At 37.3% G+C, this 12,972-nt stretch overlaps 1 protein-coding gene across 1 annotated transcript in view; it reads left to right on the plus strand.

Annotated features, from left to right (window-relative positions):
- The window catches only part of LOC127654362 (contactin-4-like), a 156,798-nt gene that overhangs the window by 94,406 nt on the left and 49,420 nt on the right, over positions 1-12,972 (plus strand). The window contains exon 10 of the mRNA XM_052141500.1: positions 8,610-8,737. Within this exon, the coding sequence (XP_051997460.1) occupies positions 8,610-8,737 (128 nt within the window). The remainder of the gene's footprint in view (positions 1-8,609; positions 8,738-12,972) is intronic.

Consider the following 12,972-nt stretch of genomic DNA (forward strand, 5'->3'; position numbering starts at 1 on the left):
TTTTTAGGTTACAAACTGGTAATTACAAGGTTATTATGCTATAAATGTGGTTTATGAGGACATTTCTAGTGTCCCCATAATTGAAATCTCTTAAAAAACATACTAAACAATTTATTTATTTTTTGTGGAAAATTTAAAAATACAGAAAGTTTTTTGTGAGGGTTAGGTTTAGGGATAGGGTTAGGGGATTTAATCTATAGTTTGTATAGTGTAAAAATCATTATGTATATGGAGAGTCATCATAATGATAGCTGCACCAATGTGTGTGTGTGTGTGTGTGTGTGTGTGTGTGTGTGTGTGTGTGTGTGTGTGTGTGTGTGTGTGTGTGTGTGAGCGTGTATTTATCACTTTGTGGGGACCAAATGTCCCCATAAGGATAGTAAAACCCGAAATTTTTGACCTTGTGGGGACATTTTGTCGGTCCCCATGAGGAAAACAGCTTATAAATCATACTAAATTATGTTTTTTGAAAATGTAAAAATGCAGAAAGTTTTCTGTGAGGGTTAGGTTTAGGGGTAGGGTTAGGTTTAGGGGATAGAATATAAAGTTTGTACAGTATAAAAACCATTATGTCTATGGAAAGTCCCCATAAAACATGGAAACACATCATGCGTGTGTGTGTGTGTGTGTGAAAAATATAGATACGCTTATTAAAATATTATATACAGTATATTATATATCATATTTTATATACATGGTGTATATATATATATATAAAAAAAATATATATATATATATATATATATATATATATATATATATTTTTTTTTTTTTTTTTGTCATATACTGTATATACAATTCACCAATAGGCAAATTATGCAAGAAGATTTTATAATCAGTGTCTTCTTAAAAATATTTGAAAGGAGGGAAAAAATATATGATCAATATCAATCAGAGTCTCTGAGGGTTACTTTTTTTAACGTTTTTATTGCAAACTATACACAGAAATTCATGAGGATTCAGCTCTGCAGTTATTTAATAAGTGGTGTCCATTTATGTTTTAGTTTTATTTCTTAAACTTTATGCAAAATTTGCATAATTTGAATGTTCTATAAGAAGTGTAAGCCAGTGGGATAAAGATAATTTAGTTCTATCATTCCAATTGAGAAATAAAGTTTTTTCTTTGGCATTGTTAGGCTAGGAATACTATTCAAAATTGTAAGAAATGGTTAGAATGGCTTTTCGATTTTTGCAAATATCTTTATTGCCATGGCAACTTAATTCTACTCCCCTGGAGACAAAGGGTCAGCATGCCGAGCACATGCAGGAAAATGTCACAGGCGCTTTAGCTTGCTGCTTTGCCATTCTACCAAAAGGAGAAAAACTCTATTGTACACAGCTGATTGTCCAAAATGCCTGCTCTTTAAACTGGGATAGGTTTCCAGATCCTTCTGTCAATCATCTGTTATCACTCCTATTATATCTGAATTACCAAGTCCTTTGGACACCCGTGGAGTGAGCGACACCTGTATTATTAAACCCAAGAGCAGCCTCTGACTGTCAAACCAAATAATGTTCATTTTGAAGACTTAAAAAGCCGCAGATAAATCCTGTGTGAACCAATTTCTGCATTTTCTCTTGTAAATATCCTCACAAATTTGGGGACATTGCATTTATGGCACTTTGAATTTACTTCACTTTATATTTTTCTGTTCAACACCTTTATATATCAGTGTATCTCACTGAAATCAATGTCTTTCTTCTTATTCTGGATTTATACGGATTTTAATCAATAAGGCCTGCATTATAAATGAAACTTATCCACGTTAACTGTATATCAGCCTGGATAGATGCTGTTATCCAGTACAGCGAATATAAAAGTTTGACGTGGTTATGTGAGTGTCAGATGTGGTGGTAATGAATGTTATGTCTTAAGAACCATTGGCTCGTACACACTAAAAAAAATCTATATCAATTACCTGGCTATTGGAAAAGTGTCAGAAGACAACCTTTCCATGTCCTATTTTTCCCTGCTCCTCTTTTCCCCCGACCAACAAGTGATTGCTTGTTTTTCTAGTGATATCAACAAACCTCATCAGAAGGCTGTTTTTATTTTTTTTGGCCGCAATTGTCAACTAACCTTGTGGTTAAGGAGTCAAAAGCAGAGGTACGTTAATCAAGATGGCTTCCCATAAACAGATCTCTTGATGGAGCATGATCCGAAATTACCTGTTTCTGCCTCCTTTGGTTTATTTATCCATCTGACAAGGTCATCAGTTTATCAAACGAGCTTCTCACCAGAAGGCTTACTGAGATGTGGACACATGATCCATCTGAGTAATGCCATGAGCTCTCTCACACCCTTCTTTAGGGTATTAGCCCTCAACATAGATCATAGGTCAACCCTCGTGCCCCATTTGGAGGATAAAATGACCTATCTGGTGTTTCTGTAGATGCTGCTTCACCCTGCTACATAAACTTCCCTCCCTCTGGGTCCTCAGTAAATGTTTTTAAAAAATTATTACATGTACTAAAGGAACATTACCTGCAGGTAGGTCAGAGACAGCCAGTTAGTGCAAGCGAGCAGCAACATGCTTAGATTCACTGAGTCAAAATTAAGCTCACACAAATATGTATCCACTATATATATATATATATATATATATATATATATATATATATATACTATATACTGTATCTGAAGTAATAGGTCACTGAAAAAATTACATTTCTGTCATCATTTATTCGTGTTTTTCCAAACACCTATTACCTTCTTTCATCTGTGGGTCATGAAAGGAGATGTTAGAAAGAATGTTAGGTATTGACAGTCTCAGTCACCATTTACTTTCATTAAAAAAAAAAAGATGCAATGAAAGTGAATGGTGATTGAGGCTGTCAATTCCCTTACATTTTTCCAGAAATAATTTATATGGGTTTGGAACAACATGAGAGTGTGTAGATCCGCCTCCAAGCTCAACTAGCCGAGAACATGTACGGCTCATAGAGATAGTACATTGTCCCATGCCCACAGAAGAATGCAACGTTCCAGCCTTAGCATGTCACAAGAGAACACCCCCTCCTGGCGATTGATGTAGGACACCACCGTTCTGTTGCTGACCAGATGAGGACATGACTGTCCTGATTCTCTGGAAGGAAAAATCGTAATGCCAGCAGCACCATGAGGATCTCCAGCCAGTTTATGTGCCAGTATTGCCTCTGTCCCATCCAGACACCATAGGCTGAATGTCCTTCGTGTACAGCACCCCGACCCGTAGAGGTGGTGTCTATCATTATCACCTTGCGGCATACCTGTCCCAACAGAACACCCGACATCAAAGGGTGGGTTAGTTTACATGGCAGCAGAGTTTGGTAGCACCCACAGGTCACTCTTAAGGGACATGCCCAGGGGAATGACAGCAGATGCCACGATCATGAGCACCAAAAGCCTGTGAAATGTTCTTGCAGGGTGAACACGTCCCACTCTGAAAATTGCTAGACACTGGCTTAATGACAGAAAGTGAGCTGGATCTGTAATTCCTGTAGTTCAGCTCCACACATAGAAACAGAGTCTGTTGTCATGGCAACAGGTCTAGGTTTCCACGCAGCCTCAATTGGCTGAGAACAACATCTCAACAACATGTTGGGCAGCCAAAGTCTCTGAGTGAGCTAACACCAACCAATCATCGAGATAATTCAAAACGCGGATGCCTTGAAGCCTCAAGCGATCAAGTGCCAGTGAAAGTCAGAATGGAAGGATACAAAATTGGTATGCTTTGCCCCAAAAGCGAATCTGAGAAAATGGCGCAATCTGAATTTGGAAATAAGCGTCCTACAAATCTTTTGTCACAAACCAGTACCCGGCTATACATGTGACATTATTTGTTTCTGCATCAGCATTCTGAATTGACATTTCATTAGGGTCCAGAATGGGACCTAAGCTGCCATAAGAAAATAACGGCTGTAAAAGTCTTATTATCTCTGAGAAGGGGGAATCTTTTTCTAAGAGAGTGTGAATTTCCCGAATCAAAACTGGGGCTTCCCAAACAGGGAAGTCTGTCAGAACAATTCCATTGAATACTGGCAGAGCCCACCTGAATTGAATGACATAACCATGGGGGTTTGCTAGGGGGGATTTGGAGCTCCAAATCTGGAGGCCGTAGAACTGGGGGATTATGCCTTGTGGTGAGAAATTGTGAGCCTCGATGAAGCACCATTGTCTTCGTCGGTTCAAAAACGCACATTGAAACTGCTCTGAAATTTACGTTGTGTTTACGTTGTGTGAACTCCTTACGAATTTGCCATTCATAACGAAAAAAAAAAACCCTTGCTTCGACGTGAGCCGCTAGAAACAAACACGGGCTTAGACAATTGGTGCTCCGAAGAACAGAAAATCTGACTCGATCCTTTATGGAACCTGTGACATATTTCTCTATGGGGAGTCGCTTAAGCGCCATCATCCAATAAATTGCCGTGACTATATAAGGGCTTCAGACCACGTGACACTCGGAATGTGTCCCAGAGCAATCATATGCAGCTCGAGTTACACGAAAGGAAGCTGGCAAAGAATGGGGGAACGTGACCTTTGTTTAATACAGCTAAGGCCAGAATGATTTTCCTTGCCAATGTATACTGGTTAGTGCTGTTTTTTTGCAAGTCGAGCATTACAATCCAGTTCATATAGATTCTTAATTTCCCAGTTACACTAATTTTCAGAATAAACCTTGTCTCAGATGTTTTTGTAAATGTCCTTAGAATAAATAAGAAAGACACAAATTATATTTCATACAGTTTAAGTATAAAGCTTATTATTATAAAAATTATTGTTAACTAACCCTTTTCAAAGCCTCTTAACTTACAGTAAAATCGAAATAGGCTGACAAGTGGAGGAGAGAGAGGAGGAACATGACTGAAATTGAACCCTTTGTCCGAGTTAATACATGCATTACCCACTGCGCCGTGGCCGTTAGATCTTTTGTTTGAATATATACTGTAATTGGAGAATGTTTACAGCTGTAGCAGTTATTTGATTGTTTGCTTGCATTTTGGGAATTTTATTTATTTATATATTTTTTGCGTGTTTGGATTCAAAAGACCATCAAATTAAATGCTAAGGTACATTTTTGCCTCATCTCAATAATTGAGCAATTGCTAATTGCATCATAATTCAGAGTTTTTCAGTACTGGTGTATATACAGCTGAAGGCAAGGTGGTGAAATTTACAGCATATTGTGATGAGAGAATAATACTTACAACATTGCGATTTTAACATTTTGTCTCTTGAAACTGAAAGTATTTTGATTCACCTTTATATAACACTTTTCTGTTTGACTAAGTGTAAAGTGGAAGAGATTGTGAGGAGCATGTTTAAGAGCAAAAAAGTCTCAGTGAAATCAACAGATTTTTTTATTATTCTAGTCATGCTTCAATTTCAGGAGCAAATGTTTCGAATTGAAAAAGAATACACTAACAAAGGTCATGCTCCTCTACACGTTACATGATTTTCACAATTGTTGTTTTTGTCTCATTCTTATGTTTATGAAAACAACAAAAGAGACACAGGAGAAGGGCAGTAACCAATTTGTCATTGAATAAATTATTATTTGAGCCACATCAGATTAAATATGGCCTGGAGAGACTATAGGCAAATGTTTCAAAATAAATTTAAGATTCCCAGAGTTTTCCTATTTGATTTCCTATTAACACCTCCATCCCCCCCCCCAAATTTTTTTAAAATTTAAAAAAATAAAATAAAAGGACATATGGTAATGGCTTGCCTTTGCTTCCATAGTTGTCTTTGTGCCAGCACTAAGTGTTTTTTGCGAGATCTTCTTGGGGATTCGCTACAACATTCTTTTCCTATTTAAGCTGCTCTCCAGACTTGTATCCTTGGTGAAGGTTTCCAACTGTCCTCATTAGCTGTTATAATCTAGAGATGAGGAGACCAGCACTCAGGTTCATCTCACTGGTAAATTATTGATATGTCATCGTTCGCACAGGCTGGATAAAGAGCTTGGAGTCGTGGGCGAGGGACTCGTGTGCGCATCTAAGAATAGTTGTGCTCTCCAAGTATGTTCAAGAGCACATACCGCACCACCAACTCTAGGAATCTCCTCTGTTTGAACCTATCACTATCAAGACTGTTAACGGAATTGTCACAATTAACTTTATGTGTTAGGCTTGTTTACGCTGCCGAAAAGTCATACATTGCCTTGCTGGTTTTACTGGTTAGAGCTGGTTTGGTGCTAATCTAGAAAGAGCATTATTATGATGTTCACATACATTGTGAAATTGTCATTTACGCTACCTTGTCTCAGATGGCTTTTGGAAATTTCATTATGAGAAATAATAAAAGACACAAATGAGACAAATGAAATATTTAGCTGTAAAAATATTGTGGATTGCTTAGCTGAGATAGTTTGTTCTTGGAAGAATTTAATGAGAAATGTTTGCATTCATAATGAAATCTCTGACTTTTAATTGCAGACCTTGATCTCTTGGCAAATTTGAACACCTTTTGTGACATTTTTTAGATCACTTATGCAACTCTGGGGGAAACACTTAAGATTATTGGGGTCTGTTTGACTGGAGAAAAATTTAAATATTGCAGAATTAAGCAGACCACATCCAAAACACAATTTATGTTGGCGACCAAACACGCTTGTTTTTGTCAGAACTGTATGTGTTGCTTTAGACTGACTTTAATTCCATTCTTTGTTGACGCCTCACATTTTGTTTGCTGACACCATGATCTGAAATCCATTCACAACCTCCATGAAAAAAAAAAAAAAAAAATGTTAGAATTGCTCTAAACTCCAGCACATGCTCTGTGAAAATCTTTGAAATGTATGACTGGCAGAACAGCCCAAAGGTGGGAAGAGAGAGCGAGTACCTTTATAAAGAGTAGGCCGAACAAATGTATCTCATAACTTTCAAGCATCACCAACAGCTGCAAAACCAGGAAAGCTGCACAAAAGCAGGTCACTCCTTGATCTAGATAAGACAATGTGCTGGCCTATTTGTTGGCAGTCTCTGGAGGTAGGGTGCATATTGGAGGAGTGAGGGAGAAGGGGGAAGAAGGAAAAAACCTCACTACTATCATTGAAAAACTGTATTTAACCTGCTTTGTAGTGACCTGAATTTTTTTAGTGCATATACTTTTACAAATCCCAAATTGATATTATGAAAATCATATGACTGTGGCGACATTTTTGCTAAATTATATTACATGGTTCCTTACATGTATCGTGGCAGTCCCGAGGTGAAACATCCACCGTGTGGGACTAAAAGATAGTTTAATGTTCTCCCAAACAGATTATTTTTTTAAGGTTAACGCTCTATTGAGTTTTAAATCAACAAAACCAATCTGCCTACCTTAAAACCTAAACCTAACCAAAAGTGTCATAAAAAGCAAATGTGAGATTAAAAATGCAATTTCAGAAGCAACCACATCATTTTGCTGTGCTTCTATAACACTTTTGGCTCACATGTCAAATCGCAAGCTCCTTAGGACTCTTATCCTGGTCCATCACAAGTACAATGCCCTATCTGTCGCTACCGATTAATTTGATCACGCTCGAACAAGCTTGTAAATGCAGTTGGTTTTGTAATGCAAATGTAAAAATGTATTGCCTTATCGTGCACTATAGTAAAGTGTTTAGATGCAATTAGAAAGCATTGTGTGAGGAACAGGGCAGAAAGTAAGTGTTTATGAACTGATAAATCTGCAGCTTTACCTGTGATTTGTGTGAAACTGAATAAAAGTCATTGTTGTTGTAGTTTCTCTAGTGTTCATATCACCAGGACACTGCGCCGATACATCAAGCCACTCTAATAAAATGAAAAAAAAAAATATATATATATATATATATATATATATATATATATATATATATATATATATATATATATATATAATATAGCATATGGTATGTGTAATGTAACATGTAAGTTGTGTTCCATCCAGCTGTGTTTGAATACAAGTATGCATCCTTATCTTGTGCTGTACAGCTGGAGTAGCTCTTACTGCCCCATGCTGTTTGAGACTCATAAAAACGTGAAGGTGGTATTCAAGCTTGAACCGCTCCTATGGTTAGAAAATAAATTATTGCAGTAATGCTTTATATAATTATTTGCACTGAATTAACACGTTAAATCAGCCCTAGTAAACTAATTTGCATGGCTTTGGAAACAATTTATAAATTTGCATTGGTAATATTCTGGAGGCACAGAAACATGGTATTTGTAACAAAAAAAATATTTTAACTCTTTTCTTTGTGGATAGACTTAAGCACGACATTTCAGTGTGCAATGTTACTCCAAAAAGTCTCTTAACATCTGTATTGGGTGTGAGCTGACTGCAGTTTTTGAAAGTGGAGGTTGAAGTGGAGGCTGTCAAGACAAAATAGCCATAGCAATCTGCAAAAAAATTATTTTTCCTTCAATATTGTTCCAATATTGCATTCTTTCGCAAAATTGTCTCTGTAAGAATGTCTAGATCATCTTAAATAACACAAATCTTAAAATCTCTTCACAACTCTCATCTAAAATAGCTGCAAAACCTGTCGTAATTTTATGTTGTCAGAAAATAAATTGCTTTTGTTGATTGCTGGCTTTAAGATGCTGCCATGCAGTTTGAAGTAATATTATCATGTTTGCTGTTTTTCTTGAAGAGTTGCTGTACTGGAAAGTGGAAGCCTTCGAATATCCAACGCCACCAAAGCAGATGCTGGCACGTACACGTGTGTCGCCCGAAACCAATTTGGCATGGCCAGCAGCTCAGGAAATCTTCTTGTTAAAGGTATTTGCTTTGAATCAACAGTTCAGTCAGTTCTCTGAAAATCTTTGCATAATCTGTTAGTCTATATTTTGTATTATACTGTAAGTGTGATATCTGATGTTATTTTAAAAAGGGATGTACTTTTTGTCAGTGGGTTCAAAAAGTGTAAAAACAAAAGTTATTTTGCAGTTTAGTTTGGCAACTTTTATGGTACAGAAATTGTGCACGTTTAACCTTTTAACAAAAAATTTATTCTGACTTATACCCCCATTTAAGTCACATGAAAAGAACGACAGCACTCTTTCCTGCTTAGCAGTAGTATATGTTTAAGAACATATCGATATCTGGTCTTTGGCAAGTGGAAACCTTTTGTTTCCTAATGAGATGAAGAAGGAGTGTAGTGTTGGAGCATCAGCATGGGGGACCCAGAAGGACTCAGATCACACTTGTTTTGAGTCACTGGAGCAGTGAGTTATTACACTGAATTAAATATGAATGAGAGGTGGGTGTGCAGTGCACAGCATGTTCACTTAGGAGTGTTCTGAAGCTGGGGGTATTTTCAGGATGTAAGCACAACTTCTCCACACCCTCTGTGACGTGTGTGCTTTACAACCCTCTTTTTTTTTTCTCAAACTCTCTTATTTAAAATATGAAAAGTTAACACGTGCAGTTGTTACCTTAAGGAGCTATAGCTAACCTATCTAACTCTTAAATATGACTTTAAGTGGAGAAACCTAATGTAGTTTGGTTGATTCAGTCATATTAATTAATGATTTACTTGAGTAAAAGAGGTTAAATGATAATTCTTCCACATGAAGCTTATTATTTTTTTTTTTTTTAAGTTATTCTGAAATACTTAAAAATAGCAGTTCATACAGACAATGACATAAATACTCCTCTATGATGAACATGTTTTCAATTTCTAAATTCTAAAAAATCTTGAAAATGTAAAATAACTATCAAAAAGAAATACATCCTAGAAAAAATATTAAATAATGAAAATTAATATTGGAAGTTTATGCACATGGTGTATTCAATGTGTAAGGAATATATATATATACCTATATTTTTTGATAAATATATATTTTAGAGTCATTAGATCAAATTTGTTTTGCTGAAAATGCAAGAAACATTTTTCAAAAGTGTATGAAACCAACATAAATACAGAGATTACATTTCTATTAACATGGCATATGCAGTTTAATCTGTATTTTAAAGATTTCTCTTTTCATCATCTTTTCATCATCTCAGAAAAATTGTCTTTGACCCATATACTGCACATACATTTAAGAAATTGTTTTTTTAAGTATAAGGTACTAATTAGGTATCATATTTATTCTCTAAACTTTATTTAAAACAATATACATTAGTTTTAGTTAACATTTCATGCTATGAGTTGCAGTTAAGTAAAATCACTTCCATCCATTTTGTATAAACACTTAAATAAATGTTCTGAACAACAGTTCAAGAGGATCTTTTTCATTTCATCCTACACAAAATAAAGCTTTAGGTCTATAAAAAGCTCTATATCCATTGCCTCCCTCGCAAAACTTATAAAAGTAAATAACAGCACTGTTTCTTCCACCATAAGTGCTAAGTTTAGTCTACTTCATTAACCTTTGTCAAGCATTGAAACCCCAAATCATTGTCTGACATGGGTAGATCCATCAAAAATTCAGTAAACATTGATCCCCCTCATTTTATATTCGTGTGTATTATGTTGTCAAGTTATTGACATGACGCAGGGGGATATGGCGGGAGTAAATGATGTTTATAGAAAGACGGAGTGGACCAGGGGTCATGAATAGGAAAATCAAACTTACCATGATATCTTGAAATATAAGTGTTCATAGCACTATACATAGCACAGTACATTTCAAAACTGAAAACTTCTTTGTTGATCCAAAAAAAGGCTTTAATGAAACCAAGGTGCCAAAATGACTTTTTCTCTACTTCCTCCTAACTAATACTTCAAAGTGAGGTATTACATCAGTACAGGCCAGCCTCTGCTTAAACAGATCAAGGCCTACTTTATCGTCGACACTGCTTAGGCCCACCCACTGGTCTTGCGGTTAGAGTAGAGCAGTGAGATAATTTTTGGAGCAACAGGAGGTGTGATGATGGCCACGAAGATGTCAAGACATTGTGCAGTGCCAGGTTGTGGTAAACAAAATTTCTTGTATTTGCTTCACAAGGATCCCAACATTAAGAAAGAGTGGCTGATGTTTATTTTTAATTAAGTCCCGGATCGCGACCGTAAGATCGTGTTTGTTTGCTCGCTTAATTTTACCGATGATTCTTTCACAAAAAAGAAACAGTTCGAAGCAAGCTTTGCAGAGAGACTTATATTAAAAGTTGATGCTGTGCTAACTATATTGGACCCGACAGTGAAGTCGCAACAAACAAGTGTGTGTATCCATGTTAATTGTTTTTCTTCATATGTTAAAGACTGTTAGATGTGTACTGAGCATTTGATTTGATCCTAGTGATTATAGATGCTTGTGTATTCGTTTTAATGCACTGGGATTTCTAAGCAGCATATATTTTCTTATTCTGTTGGCATGATGGCACAATTGCCACAGATTCACCTAAAGAGTATTGATATCAATATATTTAGACAATCTCTTTCCTTTTTAATGAAAACATGACTCATTATAATAAACAACATATGCATTTGTCACTACACTGAATATATGATGAAAGATGATTATATCACGAACAACGGTAAATGTATCTGTAAATGTTTACATGTTGCATGGTAAGTGTATCCTTTCACGGTTATATATGTGATAGCACCATGTATTTACACTCTATTTGGTACTGTCATGCCTTACTAAAACACAGCATTTGTAAAACACAGAAATGTTTCACCGTTGGAAAATGCCCCAACTATGTATCAAGATACACATTGTTGTGTCGTGTCTTGGTTTAAACAACAATAAAAGTAATAACTATTACACAAATAAATTACAGTGATTACTTAACGCGCTGTCACGGACTGCAGTATCAGTGGTGTTTGAGAAGGGGGTTCATTTTCTTCAAATTTGGGATCAGACTCTAGCCCAAACACATATGGATGAATTCCTCCAGTTGACATTTTTTTAACCACCCAAAGTTTTCAAAACAACCCCACACACGCGTAATAGTGGGGGTGTTTACACTTATCAACATACAAAGACCAGGGACTCGATTTAGATGTCACGGCGGGAGAAGAATCCAGCATAAACTGTCCAACATGTTTGTGATGCTTATGAAGGTTGTTGCTGACTTGGAGGATCTCGCTGTAATAAGTTGATCGATTATGGCATTGGAAGTTAAATTGTCTGAGTTGGCTATAAGAGTGGCAGATGTTGAGCAACAGATTGGTTATCTGGAGTCATTGGAATGGGAAATACCGCTAATACGCTCGCGACCTGGGAAATAGAAATAGACCTGGAAAACATTTTGGAAAAACTGGAAAATCTTGAAAATAGGAGCCGAAGGAATATAGTGTGGATTGTTGGAATTCCTGAGCATGAAGAAGGCAGAGATATGGTGAAATTCATAGATGAGCTCGTCCCGAGTCTGCTTGACATAACAGGACATAACCTAGAAATCGAACGAGCTCACAGAGTCCTGGCTCGCTGATCTGCTGAGGGAGACAAGCCCCTATCAGTTCTGGACAAATTTCTGGGATCATCCAATAGGGATCTCGTGTTGCACGAGGCGAGGAGGGGAAAGCTGTCTTGGAAGAATCACAATATTTTCTTGTTCCCAGACATTGCGAATTCGACAAGAGAGAAATGCCATTGATTCAAGAGGTGAAGAGAACGTTTGGTTACGTATGTAACCTCCGTTCCCCGAGGGAGGGAACGACACGTTGTGTCGGAGAAGCACGAGACGCAACCGACTCAACGCGGAGGTTGTAAAACCTCGCGAAGGTGTTGGGTGTTGCCCAACCCGCTGCTCTACAGATGTCTGCTAGGGAGGTGCCCTTGGCCAGTGCCCACGAGGATGCAACACCCCTTGTTGAGTGAGCTCGGACCCGCAAGGGTAGGGGCACGGCCTGGGTGTGATAAGCCAGTGTGATGGCATCGACAACCCAGTGGGCAAGCCTCTGTTTGGAGACGGCATTCCCTTTCTGCCGTCCCCCAAAGCAGACAAAGAGCTGCTCAGAGCGTCTGGTGCTCTGTGTGCGGTCCAGGTAAATGCGCAGGGCGCGCACTGGACACAGCAACGAAAGGGCTGGGTCTGCCTCCTCCCGGGGCTGCGCTTGC

This window comes from Xyrauchen texanus, chromosome 13 (genome assembly GCF_025860055.1).
Source record: "Xyrauchen texanus isolate HMW12.3.18 chromosome 13, RBS_HiC_50CHRs, whole genome shotgun sequence".
Lineage (NCBI taxonomy): Eukaryota > Metazoa > Chordata > Actinopteri > Cypriniformes > Catostomidae > Xyrauchen > Xyrauchen texanus.